General features: G+C 48.7%; 9 protein-coding genes across 9 annotated transcripts; 4 read left to right on the forward strand and 5 right to left on the reverse strand.

The window, feature by feature from the left end:
* Window positions 1-1269: 1269 nt before the first annotated feature.
* On the forward strand, window positions 1270-2774 carry VFPPC_08194 (2-oxoacid dehydrogenases acyltransferase; the record flags this gene model as incomplete). Its single annotated transcript, XM_018286944.1, has 4 exons — window positions 1270-1515; window positions 1577-1948; window positions 2012-2404; window positions 2478-2774. The coding sequence occupies 4 exons, from the start codon at window positions 1270-1272 to the stop codon at window positions 2772-2774; spliced, it is 1308 nt and encodes a 435-aa protein (XP_018143751.1).
* Window positions 2775-3385: 611 nt separating this feature from the next.
* VFPPC_17842 (hypothetical protein) lies at window positions 3386-4186 on the reverse strand (the record flags this gene model as incomplete). The annotated part of the gene is made up of 1 exon (XM_022429519.1): window positions 3386-4186. The coding sequence occupies one exon, from the start codon at window positions 4184-4186 to the stop codon at window positions 3386-3388; it is 801 nt and encodes a 266-aa protein (XP_022285427.1).
* Window positions 4187-4406: 220 nt separating this feature from the next.
* On the reverse strand, window positions 4407-4985 carry VFPPC_17841 (hypothetical protein; the record flags this gene model as incomplete). Its single annotated transcript, XM_022429518.1, has 1 exon — window positions 4407-4985. The coding sequence occupies one exon, from the start codon at window positions 4983-4985 to the stop codon at window positions 4407-4409; it is 579 nt and encodes a 192-aa protein (XP_022285428.1).
* Window positions 4986-6498: 1513 nt separating this feature from the next.
* On the reverse strand, window positions 6499-8522 carry VFPPC_08196 (inheritance of peroxisomes protein 1 domain-containing protein; the record flags this gene model as incomplete). The annotated part of the gene is made up of 2 exons (XM_018286945.1): window positions 6499-8237; window positions 8294-8522. 2 exons carry the CDS (start codon window positions 8520-8522, stop codon window positions 6499-6501), a joined length of 1968 nt encoding a protein of 655 aa, XP_018143752.1.
* A 2592-nt stretch (window positions 8523-11114) lies between these two features.
* VFPPC_08197 (Ovarian tumor, otubain) lies at window positions 11115-12247 on the reverse strand (the record flags this gene model as incomplete). Its single annotated transcript, XM_022428596.1, has 3 exons — window positions 11115-11474; window positions 11564-11829; window positions 11944-12247. The coding sequence occupies 3 exons, from the start codon at window positions 12245-12247 to the stop codon at window positions 11115-11117; spliced, it is 930 nt and encodes a 309-aa protein (XP_022284393.1).
* A 541-nt stretch (window positions 12248-12788) lies between these two features.
* Window positions 12789-15889, forward strand: VFPPC_14357 (RSC complex subunit (RSC1); the record flags this gene model as incomplete). Its single annotated transcript, XM_018292126.1, has 5 exons — window positions 12789-12988; window positions 13054-13156; window positions 13211-14093; window positions 14158-14717; window positions 14870-15889. 5 exons carry the CDS (start codon window positions 12789-12791, stop codon window positions 15887-15889), a joined length of 2766 nt encoding a protein of 921 aa, XP_018143754.1.
* Window positions 15890-16263: 374 nt separating this feature from the next.
* VFPPC_14358 (mitochondrial carrier protein) lies at window positions 16264-17190 on the reverse strand (the record flags this gene model as incomplete). Its single annotated transcript, XM_018292127.1, has 1 exon — window positions 16264-17190. The coding sequence occupies one exon, from the start codon at window positions 17188-17190 to the stop codon at window positions 16264-16266; it is 927 nt and encodes a 308-aa protein (XP_018143755.1).
* An 815-nt stretch (window positions 17191-18005) lies between these two features.
* VFPPC_08198 (metallo-beta-lactamase domain-containing protein) lies at window positions 18006-18860 on the forward strand (the record flags this gene model as incomplete). The annotated part of the gene is made up of 1 exon (XM_018286947.1): window positions 18006-18860. One exon carries the CDS (start codon window positions 18006-18008, stop codon window positions 18858-18860), a length of 855 nt encoding a protein of 284 aa, XP_018143756.1.
* Window positions 18861-22514: 3654 nt separating this feature from the next.
* On the forward strand, window positions 22515-24602 carry VFPPC_08199 (hypothetical protein; the record flags this gene model as incomplete). The annotated part of the gene is made up of 6 exons (XM_022428597.1): window positions 22515-22755; window positions 22880-23529; window positions 23594-23902; window positions 24047-24436; window positions 24500-24546; window positions 24599-24602. 6 exons carry the CDS (start codon window positions 22515-22517, stop codon window positions 24600-24602), a joined length of 1641 nt encoding a protein of 546 aa, XP_022284394.1.
* Window positions 24603-25936: the final 1334 nt, after the last annotated feature.

Raw genomic sequence — 25936 nt, forward strand, 5'->3', positions numbered from 1 at the left:
TCGTCGCGATTATGTGGTGACGTTTGGGCAGTTTAGTTTTGCATGAAATCTGCTTGTGTTGTAACTGCAATCTCCGAATTGCTTCTGTTGTTTGTAGTGTTGGTGCCTTGTGGCCTGGTTTTGGCGCGGGTCGCATGCGTCAGCCACTGTCTCTCTCTCCAGTACCCGGCTGGTACCTTTGGCTCTGTGAAGTCTTGCCCTTCATTAGCTTCTCCACCCAGTATGAATGAGCACCATTTGCTTTGTTCCTGTGCTTTCACGTTAGACACTGGAGATGCTACCCTACATTCCCCGAAATTCGTGGGCATGTTGGAAAAACAAAAGCCCTCAATGCTGCCTTTCACATTATACGTTGCAACTTATTTGATGCAGATACATTCAGTGGCTTCTAGTTGTCTGGCTGATCCGCTTTGTATGCACATGGTTGCGATATTGTGCTTCTATCGAGAGGTCCAGCCAAGTCGTAGCGGAACAGTTCATGACGTGGCAGGTAGACAGGGAAACCATGTGGCCACCGAGTGCCATGATACTTCCACCACAAATCCTACCATGCCCACAGGCAGCCTCTAATCACCGCCTCTGGCAAGACATGGAGGTGTTCAATTAATATTTGGACATCCATGACTAGTACAGAGCACTACGGGGACAGAATTCAGGTACTGCGTGCGAAGTTGTAATCTGACGATGTCAGGTGCATCATCCGGTTGCCTTCCTACTCGCCTGACCCCTACTTGATGTATGCCACCACAATACCAGGTCACAGTGACGACAAGCACGCCCAACAGTCCCTGCAATGTAAGCGTAGTTTCGGGCACATATTATATCCTGAGTGGCGAGGCATTATGATCGTAACAAACTGTATGCTGTGGTTGCTGGAGTCTGGGACCTCAGGATGAAATAGCACTTGTACAGAGCCCAAATGGGACTCAAGGAGCCGTAAAAGGCCCACCAAATGGCAGGACGCTTGAAGGTATATCTGTGTCAGGTACTAGGTAGGCTGTGGAAGAGAACGAATGGCAACAAATGAGTTGGCCCACTCACCCGAGCCAAATTCCTCGATTTTTTCGAGGGCCCCACAACAGCTACGCCTGGTCTGGTAACAATGCTTGGCTTCTTTCATACACCACGGAGAACACGGGTCACTCACCTTTTCCACAACATCTTATCCAACAACTCCGGGCAATTGACATCGCCGCCAGGCGCGAACCTCCAGACCATAGGCACCCGGCATCACCCCCAAAAGAAAGACACCGAAAGAAGTCCAGCACCATGATGTATAGGAGGATAGCTACCACTGCCCGGATGGCACCATTACGCCTCACGCATTCTCGTCGGCCCAACCCCTTGGTGATGCTGCCGTCGTTGATGCAGACCGTGCGATCCTATGCCGACAAGGTGGTGAAAGTACCGCAAATGGCTGAATCTATATCAGAGGGAACGCTGAAGCAATTTTCGAAGAGCATTGGCGACTTCGTCGAGCAGGACGAGGAAATTGCGACAATCGAGACCGACAAGGTAGGTAGATTAGATAACATGATCATCATTGGCAGATGAAGAGTACTAATGCACGTTCAAGATTGATGTTGCGGTCAACGCCCCGGAGGCAGGAACGATCAAGGAGTTCCTTGCTAGCGAAGAAGACACTGTCACCGTTGGGCAAGATCTTGTCCGCATCGAACTGGGCGGAGCGCCATCCGGCCAGAAGGAAGAGGGTGAGGCCCCCAAGGACCGGGTACAAGATGAGCCCAAGGAAAAAGAGGAATCGAAACAAACAACAGAGAAACCAAACACGGAGCCCAAGCCACAGGTCAAAGAGACAAGCAAGGTGCCAGAGCCTAAGCAGGCAGAGGCGCCAGCGGCTCCGAAAGCGACGTCTAAAGAAGCTCAACAACAAGCAACACAGACATCCAGCGGAGTGGCTTCCGCAGGCAACCGAGAGGAGCGCCGCGTATGTTCAACGATATTGAATCCCCAGTATCACAAATTGCTCAATGCTAATCTAGATATGCAGGTCAAGATGAACCGCATGCGTCTTCGCATTGCTGAGCGCCTCAAGCAATCGCAAAACACTGCTGCCTCGCTGACGACATTCAACGAAGTCGATATGTCAAATATAATGGAGTTCCGCAAGCTTTATAAGGACGATGTACTCAAAAAGACCGGCGTAAAGCTGGGCTTCATGAGCGCCTTCTCCCGTGCAGCGGTGCTCGCCATGCGAGACATACCTGCCGTCAATGCTTCAATTGAAGGCCCCAATGGCGGCGATACTATTGTCTACCGAGACTACGTGGACGTTAGCGTCGCAGTGGCCACTGAAAAGGGACTGGTGACACCCGTCGTTCGCAATGTCGAATCGATGGATTTGGTTACGGTTGAGAAAGCGATTGCTGATATGGGCAAGAAGGTGAGAAAGCTACAAAAATTTACGTGACCTCTATCCAAGGGAACCAAATGCTGACTGCGCCAACAAATATTAGGCCCGCGATGGCAAGCTGACAATTGAAGACATGGCTGGTGGTACTTTCACCATAAGCAACGGTGGTGTGTTTGGCTCATTGATGGGAACACCTATCATCAACCTGCCACAAAGCGCCGTTCTGGGTCTGCACGCCATTAAGGACCGAGCGGTTGCCGTCAATGGAAAGGTTGAGATTCGCCCTATGATGTATTTGGCCCTGACGTACGACCACCGGCTGCTCGATGGTAGAGAGGCTGTGCAGTTCTTGGTTAAAGTCAAGGAATTCATTGAGGATCCCAGGCGCATGCTCCTGTAAGCCCCTCGTTTGTCAAGGAGACAAGTGTCATGGTTGTGCCACAGCATGTAGTCCTGTTCTTTCGTTAGTGCGGTAGATTGTAAAATAGAATTGAATTTTTGTGCCCAACAATCACCTGCTTATTGCCATTCAATTATGTGCAAAGTACTTTTCTTCCTCTTTTTTTTTCTTTTTTTTTTTAAAAAAAAAAACCCCCCAAAAAAACCACAGAAACAAAACAAGAGGAAACAGAATGCCACGTAATGTTTATTTTGTTTATGGTATTTATGGTGTGAAATTCTCAATAAAACCCATATTGTCGTTGCAACTAGGAATTTTTTTAATTACAGTGATTAAAACCCGCTGTATTTTAAGTACCTTTTTTTTTTTTCGGATATTTCTTCACTGGGGTGACTTTTTTTTTTTTTGGCCAGGTACCAGCACAGTAGTAGTTAGTGTAAAAAAAAAAAAAAACACACACACACACACACACACAGAGCATCCAGTTATTATTTTTCCACCAAAAAAAAAAAAAAACAAAAAAACAACCAAGTGTGTGTGTGGGTAAAAGGAGTTTATTTTCTTCCCTTCGCTATATTACAATGAGAGATATGAGAAATAGCAATAAAATTTTATGATTCTTCTTCTAAAAACGAAATAATACTTTGAGCACTTTGTGATTGCGACAAGCTTGCAGGTGAAATTAAATCGCCAGCTTGTGTTGTTTGTCTAGTGCCCTGGTACCACCACTGGTCCTCAAATCCATTGTCAACTGTCATCATTGCTGCAGCCAAGGATGCCATTTCAGCAGAGCGCCCCCTCTCTCGATCATCAACCTGCGGCTCCGTTATCTGTGCATCAATATCGTAATTGCCATGATCTTCTGGGAATGCCGAAGGTGTCCAAGGCATTCCGGCCTCGCCCAGGCGATATTGATTTGGCGTTGCGGGCAAAGCTTTAGATACCACTGGTACAGATCTGGAAGAATGGCGACTCTCATGGGCTGCGGTGGATTTTGATACTGGCGGTGCGGAACTGCTCCTTCGTCGTGAAGAGCCTCGTCTTGAATGCCCAGAAGCAAGCCCCGCATGCTGGGTTTGCTTATGTTGTTTGGTCACATAGGTAAGCCTTCTGCCCTTGCGAGCCGACATCCAGGAAACTCCAAACTCAAAGTGAAGATGGAATCCACTGGGCGGAAGGCCATCTTCTTTGTCGCTCAGTGGCATCTCCGTCGTTACTTTTGTTATAAGTCGCGTTGATGGGTAGGTAGGCGAGGAGGAGGGGATCAAAAGGAAAATGATGTTCAAGCAGCACCGACGATCATATTCCACTCTCAGACTGGCCCTTTGTTGACGCAAAGGATTCAGGCAGTTTTTGTCAAAGGGTCTTGGCGGCGAACTTGGAAAGTGTATACCTAGGAAGTTACCTAACATTTAAAGATGGTATTGATGGAAATACAGTACGTTAAGTCTATATATACACCAATGTGCATGCTTGCTAGGCACAGGGCTTTCTGGGCGATGACGGAATACCAGCATTTCATTTGGTCGTGGGCCTGTGTGGCAAAGGGGGCGAGGAGGTTGTGCTATTTTTAGAGCACAGCTGTCATCCTCCTCCGCCATTTCTCCAATCCCCCACCAGTCCGTTTGTTTGTTAGACAGTTGATTTATCATAAGCAAGTTTATCATTCGTAGTCAGGTTGTCTTCGATATCTGGCAGCCAGGATCTGTCGTCCTGGTCCCGGCTTTTGAATAATCCGATAATATTGAAAGGGTCAATTAGTGTTTTCCAAAGCGGCCTTGCATCTTTGAAACCAGGACCCTGCGTTTCAGTGATCCCATCTTTGGCTAGATATATCTTGCTGTTCTTTGGCAGGTATCTGCGGGGGTGACAAATATTAAAAAGACCGCAATTGCAGATCATGGCACCAGCTTCAAAGACGTAAAAGTACCATTCGTAGCGGACAATAGGCGACATTGACATTGGATTAAAGTTCGGCTTATTGTACTTCAACTCGGCAATACTAAAATATTCCACAATGCGGTATGTGGTTCGAACGGCTAAGAGGGCTGAGCTGGCATACAGCGTCAGGAGAGGTCCTCTTAGTTTAGGACTCCGGATACCGTTTGCTCTACAACGCCGATGATAGGTGTAGGCGAGGACGATAAAGCTGCCGAGGACAAACACCTGTAGTATGAGTGATGATTTTATTAGAGCGTGCCCAGCAGCCATCTCATTGTCGCTCAATGATTGATTGGCCGAATATGAGGCTCCCCAGCCGTTCAGAGCTTCAATAATAGCGGATAGAAAGCCGAATGTCGTAAGAACTCGTCCGGGATGCAAAGGAGATAAATAAGGTACATAGTATAATACCCGGCCAAGGATATGATAGTTCTGTAACTCGAGCAATGGCCTATTTGTAAAGCAAGGAGGTTTAGCAATGTGGACCAGGTCCTTTTCAAGAAAGAAAAAGAGGGACTGCTTACGGTGCTGCGTAGGTGATACAAATGCTTGCAATATAGACAGGCAGGTTGTCGTAATTAAACGCCCCAAACTCACGCAGCACAAATCCGACCATAAAAAGCAAGCAGCAGAATGGAAACAACGGTGTCAGCTTCCAACACTGATAGTGCCTTGTTTGTTAGCGCATGTTAGCAACATCCATACCAAGTTGGACATGGGTTCGAAAGACTACTTGCCGCGTCTGCAAAAGATGAATCACCCCAGATAGAAAGAAAGCGAAGCCAAAAAACACCGGCGCACCCTTGTTAGGAGCATAGAAGTAGTAACTCCCTTCAACTAATCGTTTTAAGCGGAACCGTGCCTACGGTCAGAATGAAGTGTGGCACTTACCATATGTTCCAGACATGTTCCTCTTTATTTTCTTCCAAAGGCGTTGCTATCGGTCGTGCGACAGTAGATATCTATATTTTAATATGTAAATCATAGAACATGTCCATATCAAAACCGATGTTGTACCAACCTGGCCCAACTCTTATAGGAATTGGACCTGTTCGTGGCCCGACGAATGTTCTTGGTTCTCGTGTTCCGTATTTGGTATTCGCGGCGCCGTGTGGAGCCCATGCAGGGACGAGAGGCCGCATGCGTCGTATCGAGTGGAATAGGACTAGGCTCATCCAGGCCACAATCTAATACAGTCTTTTGCACATTTCTCTCCGTTGTGACCTTTGTGGCTATCAATTAAGATCTAGCGATCCTAAAAGTGTTATTTCCTCCGCCTGTCGACATTAGAGGCACATGTCAATGCGCTAAAACATCTCAAAATACCTCTTACCTACCTAGGTACCACCTACCTGCCTACCTACCTACCTAGGTAGGTAGATACTTTAGCCTACACAGTGCCCAACTGCCTGAGCTCAGTACGTACCAACCAACATTGAACATACATGTAGGTAGCAGGTTCTCAAGCTTGCGGGGTTCCGAGACCCTCAGATGTCAGATGTAGTGGTGGCATTCACATGGCTCTTCTTGCCCTAGCTAAGGCTACTGCAGCCTTCCTTTGGGGTGAATGGTCAGGCTTCCCCATGCTCGTCAGCTTTGATATTCAAATAGTTCATATTTAACGATGACCTTGCGCACTGAGGGGCCGATTTAACCTGCTAAACAGTTCCATACCAAGAGCCTGCTTCTGATGGCCTATAATCAAGTCATGCGTCAATAATGCCGATAACATACAATGACATCACATGTCCAGTACATTGTTTCGACTTCCGGGGCTCTTATGTCAAGATTGATCTTCCTCAATGGCACCTTCGAAACAATCCTCATTGCTCCAGTTCCCGTTGTCGCTAGTAGAATAGTCCCATCTGACAGGTATGGCTTGGCCACTGGCTGCAAAGCCAATATCTTCTCCTTTCCACTCCCCCGCACATATCCTTGCTGCAATTCTGAGCATTAGGGCCACCAAATGCCGAGGGGGACCAATCACTAGATCGTATGTTTTGCTAACAATAGCCATGGGGAGGCCACCCAACGTGTCTAGCCTTCCTTTGAGGGGGTTGCGTAGCGTTCCCTGGTCCTGTAATTCTTCAGTACCCTTCATTGGGTCGAATATCCGTGCCGGATCAGAAAAGGGGCCAGATCGCCTCGTCGGCATTCTCCTTGTTAGTCGGTCGGCTTCTATATCAGTGGTCGTGATTTCTGTTGTGTGTTTCAAACCCAGGTCACCTGTGATGTTGACATCCGTTGCAATCTCGATCCCGCTACCACTTCGCAAACGCTGATAACAGATATAGGAAGGATGTGCTGCTGTGCTGTCATCCTCGGACTCCCTAGCCTCTAGTGTCGGATGAACCTGTTGGGCCGTGATCCGTGATACCCCTGTGTGTTCTACATCAGAATTCAAGCTGGATGGAGCACTATAGAACAACTCCGGCGACTCCTCGCCGGGGAGGGTTCCAGTAGCTTTGGTGTCGTGTGTGATGGGCCGTGGTGCAACCAATCCTGAGAATCGTGACGTGGGTAGGGATAACTTAGGCGGTGGTGAGGTTGATGAACGGCCGCCACGATAGCCTCGGAAGTATCTAAGTTTAGGCTTATGCAGGTCTTCCTGGTTTCCCCTGCCTTCATGCGTACCATTGAAATTGTAGTTGGGATTGGCGTCGCTCGTCCTAGGCATGTTCAGCTCTGGAGCGGTTGGAACAGCAATGGTCGCAGCTTCTTGGTGCAGCATAAGAGGAGTCTCTGTAACAAAATCCACAGGCGAAGAAGGGGAACCGCAGCGCTTCTTGACAAGACAATCCCCCATATTGCTCTTGTGCATCTGATAAGCTGGCCAAAGCCGCGCAGTTTCATTTTCGTGAAGACTGTGCGTTTGCACAGCCAACTCGGGTACTACCGCTTCCACGATCTCGATCGCACTGCCATCTGCTAGATCATGCCAGATCTCCTCTGGTTCTGTTGGCATTGCCCCAGAATCCGCACTGCTGCTAGCTTCATTTGATGCATTCGTAGGGTTTGTGAGAGAAGTCTGTTGTGTGAGCTGTGTTGATGTTTGTGGAGCCTGTGTTGTCGCTTGTTCAGATGAACGCAATTTTGGACAATGTTGGTATTCACCTGCAGACGGATGATACGATAGTGCGGTATCACTGGCTGAAAAGCTCGTCGCGGATTGACGATCGTTGTGAAATACCCTCTGCCTCCTCGGCGGTGTCCATGGCTTTTGCTTAACATCGGGAGTATGTGGGAGCTCGACCGTAAAAGGCCGTCGAAACGGACATCGCGTTTTTTCGAGTAGGAGAATACTTTCCAGAGTATCCCTAAATTGTCGGGCTGTGCGTGATTGCTCGGCGCTGGAAACCGGTAGCTCGATTCGCCAGTAGTAGGGGCGCCGAATTTGCAACACAAATTTGCTGTTTTGCTGGTCAACACGCCAGCACTGACTCTTGGGCAGAATTGGTTGAAGAACAGATCCGCAACTTAGGAACGCAACTGAGCCGGGCGCACGGTATATACAGATTGCGCCTATTAGTCGGGTTAATGACCTGTTCACGCCACTTGCGGTATGCGGTTCTTCTTACCAACTGCGATGGTGCGCTCAAGGGGGGAGCACCAAGCCAAATTCCCATCTTCGTCATCTATTTCTTGAGCATCGTCCTTGATTGCATACCTTGGGCGATGGCCAATGGTAGAAAATGAAACTATTTTAGCGTCTGGGTTGTTGTAGAGTGTTTCGATAACGGTGCTTGGAGCCGACATTGCAACACGTTCCCTTTGCGCAACTCCTGGCTCAGTGGCAATCCGACGCATGGTGGTGACCCGTTGAGGCTCCATACCCAGCGTGCTGAAGGCTAAGACTACCTAGGTAGTTGTTATATCGCATCCAACCGTGTGATAGTCACCACAGTTTGGCAATGGCCTTCACGATACGAGCCCATGCACTGTTTTTCGATGTTTCTCTTTTAATGCTTGCATCGCGACATTACGTGCGGCTCGATTGGGCAACCCACGCCGCGAAGTCTTGTCCGTGAAAAGCAGCCCGCTGCCGCTATGTCACCGCCGTCGCAGTCCCGTTTGTTTCCGCTCGTTTCCCGTGTGTGTGTTCGTTAGGATAATAGTATTGTTGGTCTGTCCAAAGGAGTGCCCGATGCTGCTGAGCTTCGAAGGGAAGTGTGGCTCTCAATGGTCAACTAACCGTATGGAGTTGCCTACATCACCCAGACTGTGTTTGTTATGTTCAAACGGGAAATGTGCTACTGTTGTAAACAAAATTGCTTGTTCCAGCCATATGGTCGCATTACTAGGTTGTTTCATGAAGACACCTCATTGCGTCAGGCTCATGATGGCAAAAGGGCAGGAACATGCATCTAGAGGACTGTGTGTTTTCATGCCATTGTCACTGGCAAACAACCCTGCCGAAATTGACAACTGTAGGGTAGTTTGGGAGTTCGGCTGACCCGTTGACGTCACCCCGAATACCCACAGAGCTGTTGGCGTGAACCCGCTGGGCAAGCGACGGGCTCGATATCCGCTGAAGCGAGGTCTTGACATATATGCGATACAATAACGTCTGATGGCGCAACAGAACAAGATATTGACTGATAAACTCAGTCTTGATGTATCCCACTTCGAACCCAATGCCATCATTCGAGGTGCTCAACTCACTCTCGTCGGCGGTAAGAATTCAGAGAATCACAGGTCATCAATCAAAGGAAGAGAGCATTGACACCATCTCAAGCTTACAGGGCGCTGCAAAACCCAGACATGTTCACCACTGAATATTATAGACAGGCCGCGTATGCCGTTTTAGCCGGGATCGGTATCCGGCTGCTGGTAGCAATACCAGTGAGAGACTGTCTACGCTCAGTTGACTTGAAGCCGGCTGATACAATTGTCAGATTATCGCGGTTAAACTCACAATGTGGGCTATCTCCCTGGTCTATCCACTCGACCAGGTATCATGGGACGAATCTATCTCCGACTGGCTAGACTTCATGGGGGATTCAATTCTTCAACTTCCCTTCTTTCTCATGATGGTGATGCGTTACGTGGTACCCACCCTGGATAACCTGTGAGCAATACCACAACTCGTGACCTTAACATCAACTCAAGAGCTGAAATAAGAACACCAGGTTTATGCAATCCTTAAGCTGGGTTGATAAGACATATACGCAGAAACATAAGAACGACAACCCAGCCGAGCTAAGGGATCTCTACTATCCGAACTTGAGGGCATATCAGTCCCTAAAAGGCAAACAATCTTCGTCTAAAGAGGGCCGACCCTTGACCAACTTCATATACAAATTCGCACGAAGAGCATGCATTTCAATTTCACTTTTGGCCTTGTCATATATCCCCGTACTCGGGAAATTGGTGTTTCCACTAGCAAGCTTCTATACGTTCAATCGAGCTGTTGGACTTGGGCCCGCTGCTGTTATTTTCGGCAGTGGCCTCTTTCTGCCTCGCAGGTACATTATCAAATTCCTGCAAAGCTACTACTCATCTCGAAATCTGATGAGGGAGCTGTTGGAGCCCTACTTCGCGCGTGTTCAGTTTTCACGGGAGGAGAAGCGAAATTGGTTTAGGAGCCGTGAAGGTGTCTTGTTTGGGTTTGGCTTTGGGTTTTATGTTCTGAGTAGGATACCCCTCTTCGGAGTTTTGGTGTACGGCATCGGAGAAGCCTCTACTGCATTCCTGATAACCAAAATCACTGACCCTCCACCACCACCTGCCAAGCGGGAGGAGTTCGCCAGGAGTCAACAAACTTGGCACAACAAACATGAGTTTCTTACAATCAATCTCGCGGAAATGGACAGCATGCAGAGTACAACAGCACCAGGAGTAGATAAATCGGCCTAGTTGCTGCTCCCTGGCGCCGCAAGGTCGGCTGGAATAGGGCTTTCTACATGACACAGGGGCCAGCAGGCTCATGAACGGGTATTTAGCAGCGGCAAGACGAAGGTTCCGGTATAAAGAAGGTCATTAAGAATGACTCATCTTGTCATCCACAGAGAGGTTAAGCCTTGCCAATGTCCTCGCGGAAACTCCTCACCAAGGAGGAACACTCGGTCAACTAGCGTTCGTGTTGCAATAGCATTGTTCTAAAGCTTGGTGTGACTTGCAAATGAAGCCGCCTCGTTGACGAAATTGCCCACGAACCTACGCGCTCGCCTCAGAAACGAGGAGTCCCATGGCAAGCGTAGCAGATGGTGTAGCCCATCCATAGCCAATCAGGTGTTCGCGGAATAGAATCTCAAGCATAGAACATCAGCGGCCACAGGGTTACGATTCAAAAATAGCATCGAAATCAGTACGAGTGGTGTTCGTTCTTATGGTGTCCGATCAAAACAACCCTGACCCAGAAAGATGCACCACAGCCGTGAATATTTGAGTAGAGTGTCGTCATTTCGTACAGTCGGCGATCTCGGTCAAGTTAGAATGTCCTGTAACCTCAGCATGATTTCTAGCCGCTAGTTGCCCATTTCCAATCCATTCACATCCATGCTCATTGCATTTTAGGATCAGCCCATCGGTGTCAGTATAATAGTGGTTTGTGAATAGTTGCTCAACCAGAATCTTGGTCTTAAGCAGCACCTCTGAGTCGTCAGTCGGCCAAATCGACCTATCCATTTCAGGCGGCAGAGAAACTACATCATGGGGATGCTCAGAATAGCTAAACGCAACACGATCGTAGTGGATACCGGAATATACCAAAATGCACCTATCCTTTTTACCCTCGCCAAACTTCATGAGACGCTGGCCCTGTGGCAGGATTAGTAACTAGGGCACGTTTTGTATCCCGTCTCCTCAATGTCTCACTGAAAAGAAAGGAAGCGGGGAACTATGCATACCTGAACATCAAAAGTGCATATCTGAATATCAAATATGGTTGACAAAATACTAAGCTCAATACCACCCCCCCACCGGTCCGGACCCTTGATGCTATCGCAATAATCCGCAGGCGAGGAGCCAAGAATTGCCTCATTATAGATATCAGGGTGCTCAATGATATAATCAGCCATCATTTGACGGAGACTCGGAGCGGAAATCTGTTGTGGCAATGCCCCACCAAACGCTGTGAAGAGGCAACTATTATCGCTAGGCATAACCCGAAGTACTGGAGAGTGTTAGACCGTATACAGGTGGAAATAAGTGCACGGGGTTTCTTTGAACTTGCATAAACTGCCTTCTCTTTGTGGCCATGGAACTATTGGATCATCAAAGTGATTACTATTTGAGAGGGTCGCTTCGGCATGCTTGAATTCAAAGGCTGGAGGGCGGCGTATGTTAGAGATATCCGCCTTTGACTCGCCCGGCACAATTGTAAGAGTCTGGCCGTGGAGCCCCAGGTTTGCTGCAGCAAGCTCCCGATGTTCAAGGCTAATAGTCTGCATGCCTGTCGGAGGACCGTACTTGATTGTAAAATTTTCAATTAGTGTTTGCGCCCTCAGTGCTTGGAAAAGCACCTCAACCGTGGCACCATCATCAATTTCGACGATGCCAGTGCCCGCAGGACTTTTGTATCTTGAGCGCATAATTTCGAGCTTTGAAAATTGGGAAAACAGCCGCACGGGATGCGTGTGGGCCTCTGTTGTTGCTGGCTGGAACAATGCGGACAACAAACTTGGTACAGTTCAGAGAGAAAGCGAAGGAAGAGCNGAGCGTTGCGCAAATATGACCAAGGTAGTCGATACCTAGGCCGTGCCAGCGGTGTTTGCCGACATCGTGACTACAGAAAGGTGGGAATTAAAATAACAAGCGCTTGCGTGTTCGAAGTTGCCATATGTCATTCAAGACCACGGATTGAGACACCCTCTCTGATATGTGCACCATCAGCAAGCCACTCCACACAGCTTAGGGATTAGTCAGCAGCTATGTCTCCCACCAGCCTCACGCGACGGTGCCAACTTCAAGCGCGTTGCGCAATGCGAGGATGCCAATCTCTTCTTGTCATCCGCTCCGCTCATCTACTGCTTACTACGGCGCAAAACAACTGCCAACATCCATCAATTCTGGCCTCATTACTAATTGGGAGCTGGGAGTCACGCATTGTTGCCCTCCGACTCTTGAAGAAACATGTCACTCCAACATGGGTTCACTCCAGATGATGCGACGGGCTCGATCGAGGTCAAAGAGGCAGACCAGGATATCGAGATGCAAGATAGCTCCAGCGGCGCAAATACCGATGCAGAAGGCGAAGTAGTTGAAGATGGAAATCAACATATGTTCCACACTATCCAGCAACTCACAGCGTATCTTTCCACTGTTGAGGAAGAGTAAGCCGCGGATGCGCAAGTTTTCACGAATACTGTTCCCTGGCCTTCTAACTCGAATATTTTAGTGGCGAGGAACTAGCCGCAGGTTTTCAAAGGCTTCCAAATCGACGATCACTCCCTGATTATTTTGAAGTGATTGCCGATCCTGTTGCCTTCAGTACCATTCGAGTATGTCGCCATCGAGCAACCTACCTTCATGGTCAGTTCTAATGATAGCAACAGGGAAAAATACAGAAGAAACAATACTCGACCTTTGCGGAATTTGTCAAAGATGTTGCGCAGATTTGCCACAACGCCCAAGTGTACAATCGCCCATCAGCACCGATATTTGGTGCAGCGGTTCGCTTACGAGAAATATTCCACGAGGAGCTTCAAAAGCTTGTCACAAAAGGGGACGTGTCTTCAGAAGATGCAAAGCTGCCCGACTTGGGCGAGCTTCCACCTGCAGAAGAATCTCCGTCGCTTCGATCCGATGAAGGCGAAGATGACGACGACGAAGATGACGAAGAAGATGAAGAAGAAGATGATGATGAGGATGAGGATGGAGCTGAATCCTCAGACGATGATGGGGGCCGACGGAAGAGACGTGGGGTACGCGGTCGGCGACAGCAATCCTTCACTAAGCCAAAAGATCAAGAAGACGACAAAGAAGATGATGCGTATAAAAAGAGAGGCAGGCCACCCATGGTTCAGACGCCTATGGAAGCCCGCATCTCTTCAATTCTGCGAGGACTTAGAAAGTTCAAGGACGAAAGAGGCGGTCTTCTCGTATCGCCTTTCGAAAAGTTGCCCGACAAGGTAACGATGGCTGATTACTATCAAAACATCAGCCATCCTATTGCTTTGGACCATATCAAGAAAAAGGCAAAGCGAAAGAAGTATCGCAACGTGGATGACCTTCTTAAAGACATTGACTTGATGTTTGAGAATGCTAAGCTCTACAATGAAGATGATAGTCCTGTATACCTTGCTGCCACGGAGTTGCAAACCCAGTCGCGTATACTGGCTGAACAAGAGAGGGCCAAGCCTGATGACGATTTCAGAGATGAAGATGGCAAGCTTCCGCTCTCTGAAATACAACATATTGGACAGAGTTGGAAAGTTGGTAAGTCTAAGTGTTCGATTTGTCGAAAGATTCGGAACAAATGTCTAATATTGTTCTACCGCAGGAGACTGGGTTCATATACGGAATCCGAACGACCTTGCAAAGCCCATTGTCGCCCAAATATTCAGGACCTGGCAAGATCGCGCGGGCCAGAAGTGGATTAATGCCTGTTGGTATTACCGCCCTGAGCAGACTGTTCATCGATTCGAAAAGCACTTCTTCGAAAACGAGGTGGTGAAAACGGGTCAATATCGAGATCACCAAATAAACGAACTACTTGATCGATGTTTTGTTATGTTTGTGACTCGATTCAATAAAGGCCGTCCAAGAGGGTTGGCATCTGACAAGGATGTCTATGTTTGCGAGTCACGCTACAATGAAGAAAAGTTTCGCTTCAACAAAATCAAGACATGGGCAAGCTGCGTGCCTGATGAAGTGCGAGACAGAGATTATGAGATGGATTTATTTGAAGCACCACGCCGCATGAGAAAGGTTCCAAGCCCCATCAAACATCTCTTGCGAGAGGATGCGAAAGATACCGATGACCTCCCACGACCAACCTGGGGAAGCCCCAACGCTCCACCTATTGTTGGTGCGGTTCATCGACGGCCGCCTGAAGCAAACGTGAGTAGTTGCTTGTAGTTCATTCCCAGGCGCGTCGCCGTCATGTTTTATCCGAACATAACACCGCTTGCTTTCGTGATTCTTCTCGATGCTGCCACCCGGACCTCCGATAAAACTTATGTTTGTAGTTCAGAGCTAATAGTTGCGCCTAGGAATCCCCTCCACCTGAACCAACACCTCCACCACCTCTTATACCAGCCGCAAGGAATATGTCTTCCGAATCCGCCCCACGTCTGTCCGCAGCGTCCGTAACTCCAGAATTGTCTATGGACCCGGCAGCGAGGTTTCAGCAAGGTACATTTTCTGGCCATGGGCCTTCCCCAAGTCCAGCCAACCAATACGGCATGCAAGCTACAGGTCATTTTCAACCAGTGACACCCGCAGCTGGTGGGCATGTAATGCAACAGACACATATTCCTATCCCGCAAGCCCAGCAAGCCATGGCAACTCCTCAGATGTCAATGCGTTCAGTGCAATATCAGCAGCAGCAGCAGCAACAACAACAACAACAACAACAACAACAGCTACCACAGCAGCAGCCGCAGACAGGATATGCACAGAACTTTGGGTCTACATACTCTCAAACGGCGGCCGCGTTTACTCCCCACCCACCAATGGCAAATCAAACTGCAGCGCATTATGGACAACAGCTCCAACATGGGCGAATGCAATACAATACATCTGGTGGTGGTGGTGGTGGTGGTGGTGGTAATCCAACTAACGCCTACAATCCTCCACGACCGCCCGAGGTGTATACTCTACCAGAAAATGTGAATGAAGCCCTTCATTCTCAGATTCGGCAAGGCTTCCAACACGATGGTGCTGGACGAGTTTTGTTTTTCGTCGGCCCACCTTTAGACAGATCATATAAGCGACTATCTCCACCGAGCGGAGGGCTTGGCCACAGCGTTAAATATCTCGCTGGACGTGAATCGTGGCTAGCTGAACGTGAGAGAAAGCGGCAAAGACGGAACCAAGTTCAGGATTCCAAGTTCAAGCAATCTCGTAAAACAACCTACAGTCCGGTGCCGGCCAAAGAAGAAGTAACTGTTCAGGCATCCAGTGCAATCAATCAATGGTTCCAGAAGTTCAATAAAGAGGGCCCTAAATGGGATCATGACGTTGGATTAGATGGATGGAGTGAGGGGCGACGGAAGCAAGAATCGTGTTAAGGATCAACATATCAAATTCAATGCCAGCGTAGCTTGCAGTTAAAGTTTAGTCCTTAGCCAATACGCATCCTAGACACATCGTGGACAATAGACTTAATTAAGGTTGTTTAGAAATTTTGTATACTTTGGTTTGTTCCTCAGCAGAGCTTCGTCTATCATTGGACGTGACTATCTACCGAGGTTGGACTGGCGCGAGCTCGCTCAGTTGAAGCGTTTTTGCGACCCAGCGCTCCCATTTATCATGTAGAGAATACTATTTTGACCTAAGGGGGAGTTTGATATGGATGCAGATGCTGAATGTGATTGGGTCGGATATCAGGCGTGGAATCCCTGCCGTCGTTTTCTCACATACATGTATGTATGCGGGCTTGCGTTCAGTGATCATGTACCATCATGTTGTCTTTAGCCGCCACATTTCTTTTGTAATCTTTGGAGAACTCCATCATTACCCATTCGTATACAGCCCACTGTACTGCGTTGACAATAAAGGCTCGGATGCTACAGACCGTTAAGCCGCGGAAGAATATGCGCAGTCCTCCTTCGGCTAGCATTGTCCGAGCAACATCGAGGGACCCAAGCCGGTTTGGCGCGCGAAGTCCATATGTGTTAGGTTTGTAGATGATTGGAGCTGTTTCTTGGTGGAAGGCTATTCTCTGGGTTTGGACCCGAGTCTTGATTGTGTCAAGTGGGAATACGCTCGCCCAGGTGACGACACCTGCAAGACCACCGCACAAGAGGATCTTCGGAGCTTCCTGGCGTAGTGATGGAGCGTCATCATGCACACTCGATGGCCAATATCTATTAGCCAACTCGTAGGACCAGAAGTAAAACCCATAGCCCACGCTATCCCTTAGTGCTGTGACCACGCCGCCCAAGTAGAAACCGCGAAGCCCGTCCGCCTTCCATATGTCGCGTGCAATGCTCCAGCTAGATTCAGATGGCGCAGACATTTGAGCACGGCATTTGACGAGCTCGGTGGGAGCACTCACCACCCATGTGGCAAGCCCGCCAACGGCTCCCGCCAGCCATGTCGCGACCAGGCTCTTGTCGGTACCTGTGCAGAGCGCTCTTTGAAAGGCGTTCTCCGACCGATTATATGATACAAACAGAAGGGCATTTAAGGCCCCATATCCAAGAACAGGGGCCGCGGTGCCTGTGATCAGAGCTGCGGTACCTTGGGACCTTGTGCCGCAAGTAAGTGTATTGCCAGCTTGTAGTTGTACTTTCATGATATCGAGCGGGTTGCCAACCAGAATGCCGACTGCCCCGCTCAGGTAGCCAGCCCAGAAATCGACAGCCATTGAACGAGGCCTAAATTTGCGGCAGATTTGCTGAATCCGAGTTGAAAACTTTAGAGGATGCTCTGATTGTAACGTGCTAGGTTCAGACTCGAAGCTCGTGGCTCAATCGGGCTAGCGAGCAGGTTGCGTAATGGAGCGGGACAAACATTACTGAATGATGTGGAGCTTTTGCGATGGATGGCCACGATTACGAGCTATATAACAGAGACTCGAAACCATTGCCCTGGAAAGGAATGTTGACTTGATATTAGTCTTTGGGCCATGTACCCATCGCCTGTGTGTATTCTCGGTCGTTGTCAAATATGCCGCCACTGTCACGTATCCGGATATCTTTTTGTCTGGTGCCTGGGTTTCGAAGACGCAGTGGCTGTGGTGTTTGATATCCGTGTAGTCAATACTATCGAGTATTCTATGCATGAATAGCCCCAACTTCTGCTCGATGTTCAAAAACTGTTTCAAATTCTGCTTGGATATTCTGTAGCTGATGGTGAATTGAATGAAAGCCTGGTTACGGTGCCAACTTTCTGATTCGTCCGAGGAGGTGGTCATAGGAGCCGAGGTAGAGTGAGGATCCACTTCCAATATCATCTCAACACCACCAGGCCGTGGGTGACCATCTAGTTAACACAGAACATCATTATCGACGTCAATTCTGATAAGCAAAGGAGACCCCCCCCCGAAACAAGAAAACGTACATTCATAAAGCAAGGCTGTTTGTTTCCCTCGCGTATTCCGCACCTTTATAAAAAGGTTTATATACCGGCCAAGTTGATTGCCGCATGGGACGCTCAAGACTCCAGGGACAACTCAGGACCATGGCAACGCAGCTAACTCCTCTCCCAACTGTCCAACGGCTTAGTCCGCGGTGCGTCCGCATACTTGGGGGAAATCCTGGTAAATTCACACTCCAAGGTACGAATACGTATTTGCTGGGGTCCGGCACTCGTCGCATTCTTCTTGATACCGGGGAAGGCAAACCAGCTTGGATAGCTTCACTCAAGACATTTCTGGCGGAGGAAAGAGCAACGGTAGATTTAGTGCTCATTTCTCATTGGCATCATGACCACACTGGTGGGATCGCTGATCTTCTTTCGGCGGCTCCTGACGCAGCCATTTATAAGCATGACCCAGAACCAGGCCAGAAGAATATTTTGGACGGCCAAAAATTCCATGTCGAAGGCGTCAGTTTGACCGCCATCCACACCCCTGGCCATACCAGAGATCACATGGTCTTCACGTTGGCTGAAGAAGACGCCATGTTTACAGCTGACAATGTTCTCGGACACGGTACTGCTGTGTTTGAGGATATGTCGGACTATATGCGCAGTCTGGATAAAATGCGACTACTTTTCTCAGGACGGGCATATCCAGGACATGGCCCCGTCGTCGAGGACGGCCCAGGTAGAATCACTGAGTATATTCAACATCGGAAACAAAGAGTTGACCAAGTTTTGCAAACAATGCGGGGAATTGGAAGTACCGATGCCGCTGGCAAGGTTTGGTCTGCCGCGGAGCTTGTCAGTGTCATCTACAGTGACGTTCCGGCGGCCCTCCATCCGGCAGCCAGAAACGGTATCTTGCAGATTCTTGAGAAACTAAGTCACGACGGCACGATTATCCAGCGGGGGCGAGACCAGTGGCATTTGAACCTTGAAAAGTCCATTCTCTAATTACTCTCGATCATACGATCACTGAAGAGATCATTGCACCGCCTGTGCTGAGTTATTAGCAACTCGGCGAAATAATGCCTTGGATTGGGTAAAGAACAGCTGGGAACGGCGCCAAGAGACGTCTGAGAAGACAGGCGGACAGCAGTGCTCATGCTGATTGTATGCTACGGCACATAAAGCCTGTCCGATCCCGACACATCTCAATGCAGCGTACGGAGCAGGCTATACTGGAACCTGAGTGTAATCCTGGCCGGTTGGCAAACAAGAAAGAGGTGGGAGCCATCTGTTATGTACCTGGGGTTGACATTTCATTGAACACCATTGGTAGTGTCTATGTAGCAATTGGAACTAGACAAACGCGTATATCTCGCTTGACACCCTAACCTCTCTCTCAAAAAGAAGTACTGATCCTGGGCCTGGCACTGGAGGATTCCTGGCGCATAGATATAAGGCACCCGGTATTGAGGCGAGGCGAGGGGTGAAGCGAGCTTGGAAATCCCACCAGACCCTTGGAATCCAGCCGAACTGTGTCGTCTTCTTTCAGGGAATAATTTGTAATACAAATCCTGCTCTGAATGTTGAATCACAACCGCATTCACTTTGAGTGAGGTCAAGTCCATTACGGCGTTTATACCTGCTTTCTATGCAATGAAGAAGAATGTGTCTAATGAAGCAAGAAACCTTCTCGCTTGCCAAAAAAGGTCCAGCATGGAAGCCAAGACGAGACTTGAACCATGGAGGCGTAACACCTCTTCCCGCACTTCAAAAATTTGACCAGGTCCACAACCACACAAGTGTAGATCACGTGACGCTATTCCGTAGTAATGTGGTATTAAAAATTGTTTTAGAAGAATAAAATAAATACTTTCTACTGTAGTAGCAAGAAGTCTTGTGTTGTGGGAGCACGAGTGTTATTGAAAACGCAGGTTCTGGCGCGGGAGATGGCGCCTCTTTAAAACCTACTAGGATTACGACAGTCTAATACCCTTAATAGGTTACCTTAATGGGTAATAGATCTGGTCAAACTCTCACTTTGATCACTCAACCCAAAAGACGAGGAAATGAAAAAAACATGGCAATCAATGTGCTGTCTGCATCTCGACAAATGCCCGTTAGAGCCACCTCATCTGGTGTGTCGCCAGTGACGGGATTGTCGGGACTCCATGTCGGGCATTTTCAACCCTTGCACCTGGCGGAGCAAGGAATAAGTCTACTGGGGCGCGGGGATGGCGGCAAGGCGGATATTATGGCACTGATGTCTGGTCCGTATTTTAGATGCCGAAGTGTCAGTTGACCACATCGAAACTAACGAGCGCCTCTAGCCACTGAGGAGCTGACATTTTAGCCACGGTTCGGGACCGTTGGTGGTTTGCGGCCGACGTTGGAAGGCTCGGATGCGGTAGTCTTTATTTAACCTAGGATGAGGCCACCTAGTAAATGTTGGTCGCTTCAAGGTTACGCATGTGTACCTAGGTATGTGTAAAGCTGCATGCGATCCTGGTGTTGTCGATGACACCGAGACGCCACTTGACGAATGGGATTCAAGGTTGCGGCCTCACTTGCTAACTAACAAGAGGTGATCCAGCGTGGTGCATCATCCATGTCCCTTTCAATGTTCCCTTTCCCATCACCCAGTCGGCCGAGGCAGAAATATGTTAACTAGCATCAAATATGTTTGAATGCTCAGGGAGTGCCGCAAGTCGAACCAGGCCTGACAAGACCAGACCAGACCAGACTTCAATGTCGACTTCAATGTCAATGGTCGTGACTCCAGTACATACTACCTACCTAGGTAGGTACTCCCAACTCGACCCGTCTGGTGTCCTCTGACAGCCCGGCCAGGCAGGATCGGACAATCCGAGCGTCGCCTGATGGTGCTCAACTGTCAGGCGGCTTTGAAGTCGTCAAGTGGTGGTTCCATGTCACCAGTTGAGTGCCAAGTGTCACTAGCCGCAGTTGACCAACAATGGGGGTCAATGTGGTCTGGTGGTAACCAGTTGACCGTCTTGTCCGCGTACATACATGCATGTATACTCTGTATTATTGGCTTGAAAAACGAACAGGACATCAAACATTGAAGTACTTGGAGCTGACTGTGGTGTGACAGCAGTCTGGTGCAGTGGCCGATACACAAGTTCGCAATGCGCCATGGAGTGCTACGTTAAGTATGTTCAGTGTCCGTGCCCACGATAAACCATCAATCAATCAGTATGAAATGGAGACGAACTGAGACACATCCATGCATCAAGTGCAAATTGGCCAGAGCACTTTGGGAAAGGCATTTCCTAAGGCGTGAAGATGGCGCTCTGCCACCAGGCTTCAGTTGTGTCGTATTGTTCTTGGGGTTCAATGTTCTTCTCACGTCCTGGTGGACCTCACCAGTTGGGATCCGTTCAATAACAACAGCAGCTCCGGAGATGACGGATGTTCTTTCTCTCTTTTTCTCTCTCTTTCTCTCTCTTCCTTTTTTTTTTAATTGGCGGGCGGGAGGGGGGAAAGAGGGGGGGGATGAATAATTCACTTGTGATCAGTTCTATGCTGGGCATGCGCCACGTGAATGAGAAGTCAACTCTAACAAAATAAGTTGATCCAAGGCTGCCTATTGTACACCAAAAGTTGAAAGCCCGCCCACTTCATCAGAGACCCGGGTGCAGCTGGTTAGTTTCAATGTTCGATGTTACTGTACATGTACTTTTTAATTATTATTGACCAACCAGGTAGCGACCCAAGGTACCTAGGTAGCTACCCACCATATTTTCCTATCTTGTCCGTTCACGTCTCGCCTGAGCTCCGCTGACCGCAACTCGTTTTTATGACAAGACTCAAATCTCGGAAGCTTCGGATCCAGCTCACGCGCCTTTGGTTTTTTTCTTTTGTGTTTATGATTCACCCCATGCCGGTCGATAACCGGGTTATGATTGATTGGGTTCCTTCGTTTCCGTCACCACCTTGGCGCCCATGGACTCTGTCGTCAATGACGTTGTATTTCGTACTTGTATAAGTCTGTGAGCACACCCAAAGCAAAGTGGCTCGATTTTCACCCAACTGCTCTGACTAATAAGCTCTCGCTTGAAGCATTGTGAAGCGATTTGTGCTTACATCGTGAAAGTTGCTATCCCTTGGAAGGTTCGCAACTGCTTATATCTTGCTGTGGCGCTGTTGATTGCACAGACATTAGCGTTTGCGCACTGCTTTTCTCTTTTGATACTGGAGACTTGGTCATTGCTACATTTCCCTGGCGGCCACGGCCGGTTAAAACGGTTCTGAGACCATACACTCACAAACACAAAAACACACAAACACACACATACTTTTATAACCCGTTTTGCTTGCAAACCGCTGTCTCTGCCAGATATCGACCGAGAAATCGTGTTAGTCACCCCTGCTGTGATTATACACACTGAACGTCTGAAGATAGAGAAGACAATCTGTTATTTCGTGACAATTCAATCTGTTGACGAATCTGGTGAGTCCGCAAACACTGCTTTAAGAGTACAAAGTGTATGACTCGATACACTGGGCTCTCACGGGTTGTATCTCCGGGGACGATGTGCCGGACTCGGACACAAGCCATTAGAATCATAGCGCGAGCCAATATGAGTTGTACTAATTGAGTATTGATTAAAAGTTGAATTTCGGGGAGCACAAGTCGCAATGCAACGCATCAACTCTTCATATTCGGCATCAACTGCAAATGTTGTCGTCATCATACTATTTCTCATCGGAGCAGTCGGTGCTCATGGCCACTCAGAGCCTGAACTTGCCGGAAATCACACTGCTTTAGTGCATGAATCCGATCATCTACAATCGTACTTCACACTGCCGAACCACCAAGGTCTTATCTATGGCCATATCTCACTGATGATTATTGCTTGGGTTGTTGTTTTGCCTGTTGGTGAGTTGACCCTGGGTGAACCGTTTTCAGACCCTAAAACTGCTGAAGGGGAAGGCGGGATCTCAAACCCCTTCAATGTTCACTATTTGTACCCGGAAAGGTGCTAAGTTTGCCTGTTCATTAGCCGTCATGCTCTCAATTGCCCGCTCCCGCATTAGCTTGATGACCCAGTTTGCGTTTCTCACGATCAATGCCTTTGGTCTGCTGCTGGCAGCCATTTACAATTCCCAAACTCAAGATTTGTATCCAAACAACTCTCATCATAAAATCGGCTGGATTGTTACGGCTATCATGTCTGTTCAAGCGTTGATACAGTTGATTGGACGACTAGCTGGTGCTACGGCCGGACCGGGTTATCGCCGCGAGCATCATGTAGGAGGACACAATTTGATCTCCAGCGTGAATTACTGGAGACGCCTATCAACGCAGGATCACGCTGCACCAGCCGATCGGCTGTCAAATGACAGTGGGCAGGGGACTGAACCTGGAACAGAATCACTCCGAAGCAACTCAGTTTCGACCTTGGACGACGAAGAGATTCCACTAAATGATCAGCACGGAGACTATCATAGCAGTGAGGCTGAGGCGAAGTTACTCGAATCAGCGGAGCTACCGGTACTGTCGACTAACATGCTAGTACGAAAGGCTCAGCGTGTCGTCGTATCCTGGCTGTGGGCGTACCTTGACTTCATTCACAGAGCTACAGATAGAATAATCCTACCGTTGGGATTTATCGCGTTGACGACTGGAATTGTGACATTCGGGCGCCTTTTTGTAAGTTTTTGACGTTCTCGCGATACACAGTTACGTGCGGTCTAACGAATTCGGCGTGACGCAGGAAGGCAAGTCTATTTTCAGTGGCTTAGCGCATTGGATCAAGGGAGGAGTATTCTTTTGGCTTGGTTTGCTCACCTTGGGCCGCTGGTCTGGAAGTTTCGCGGACATGGGCTGGGCGTGGAACCTCAGACCAGTCGATGCTGATGAGAAGCACTGGTGCCCATCCGCAGAGTTCGTCGAGAGCGCCTTGATATTCTTTTATGGATCTACCAACATCTTCTTGGAGCATTTGGGAAGTTGGGGTGGCGAATGGAGCTCCCAGGATTTGGAGCATTTGGCTATCACTGTGCTTTTCTTGGGAGGCGGGCTGGTAAGTCTTAAATCACTTTTTCGTCTAGATCCACAGCACTGGCTTCACCTGCCTGCATTACTGCCAATGCAAAATTTCTGTACTGGCCACGATTCTTCAACGACGATAAGGGTCCATAAGTTGTCTTAGCTAACCTGAGAGCAGTGCGGCATGCTTATCGAGTCTTCTACTGTCAGAACTCTGCTGAATGCAACCGCTTCAGACACAGCTCCGGCGAGGACGCTAGGAGACGAGGAAGAAATAGCGGAGAGATGGAATAATCCACCAACATACAAATTCTCTTTAAATCCCATACCAGCACTGGTTATTCTCCTACTTGGCATCATGATGAGCTCCCACCATCAGGAAACCATGGTATCGACAATGGTACACAAACAATGGGGTGATCTGTTGCTAGGGGCTTCCTTTGCTAGAGTTCTGACCTATGTTCTTTTGTTCCTCCGCCCCCCAAAGTCTGTCCTACCATCTCGTCCACCAACGGAGCTACTGGCATCATTTGGTCTTATTGCTGGAGGCATTATATTCATGGCGAGCGTGAGTGACTCTGCCGTTGTCGCATTGTCTTTGGTTTGTGTATTACTAACTAATGAGATGTAGAGTTCGGACACCATCGATGGTATGATTCACTATAACCTGGATGCCATGTTCGTTTATACAATCACGATGGGTTTGGTAGGATTGCTCATGGCATGGGAGATAACTGTGCTTGCGATAAAGGGCTGGGCAATACGCAGGGAAAAAAGAGCAATCTTGCCAAAGTTTGCGCAATATCACATGCCGTAAGCAGTCCTCCATATCCCCCCCTGCACCTGGTAATGTGTTGGAGGTGATAATTGGAGGATGGGGGATTTCCTAGAACCAATCGACCATTTTGGATCCAACTATCTACTTGGATCTGAGTCGTGCCGTCGGACTACTCACGTTGGCTACGATGGGGGGAGGACGCCGGCCGTATGAAGTCTTCTTTTGATACCCGTACTGGCTGCATATCGGCTTTATGAATGATACCTGAGCACGACGAAATGAATGGAGAGGTTTGATTTGGTCTATAGACGACAGATGAGCTCTGGGGTGTGGAAATAACGAAACTCGAAATGAATACCCATGTCACCAGCCAGTCCCGTGATCTAAAATATGGCCCTCAACACGTCGAATATTACTGGAATGGCCCGCTGCGGTGAAGTAACCGCTTCTCAGCAGCCTCATGGGTTTCAAATTGTGACCAGCCAAGCAGTCGGAGGCGGAAGAGAATTCGACGAGAGGAAACCCATAGGCCGTTAGAGAGGACCTCGCACAGTTAAATGGCCTGACCGTTGACTGTTACATCGGTACTGACAAGGTCAACTGCTCAAAAGGGGAGACCATGCATGATAGGTATGGTCTCCAGCGTGGAGGGGTTTCTAGCACGCATGCGTTTTGCCTCCCAAATGGCTGAATCTAGTTGTTCAACGAAACTCCGGAGCGTCGCCCTTGAGCAACAGGGTTCCTGTCTTTTGTCAAAAATTGCGAAGCACCTTGTCTGAGGGCGTGAACTAGAAACGGGACAGAGTCGGCTTTGAAGTCTTCTGCGGCTCTTACGTAGTCGATGTCATCGGATAACTCGCGTGTGATCTGCTGAAGATAAAAAGAGGCAAACTTATTTGCGTCTGGAGTATTGACTCCCTCGTAAGGCATTTTTTTTTTGGCGTTTGGGATTTTGCCACGCCTCCTTGCAGACGAAAACAGGCGAGCCGCTCTTTGTTTCCTCCGCAGAGTGGCACAGATTGATATGGTGTGGTGTAGCCTCAAAACGTAGGGGAGCTCAAGACGGAAAACTGAGCCTAACGGCACCGAGGAGTGATGTCAGGGCTCGTGTGATGGGCGTTATAGCTATTGAGATTCTGAGATTCAGGCACTGGGACTGGGGCTGAAAGTGCAACGATGCCATTTACCAGCACACTGCGAAAAGTTGTGTTACGAAGAAGTGCAGATGCTCAAGATCCACCATGAAAATGATCAACAGTAAGGAGAGAGATTGATGGGGTCTATCGGATG

The sequence above is a fragment of the Pochonia chlamydosporia genome, chromosome 4 (genome assembly GCF_001653235.2).
Source record: "Pochonia chlamydosporia 170 chromosome 4, whole genome shotgun sequence".
NCBI classification, from domain to species: Eukaryota; Fungi; Ascomycota; class Sordariomycetes; order Hypocreales; family Clavicipitaceae; genus Pochonia; species Pochonia chlamydosporia.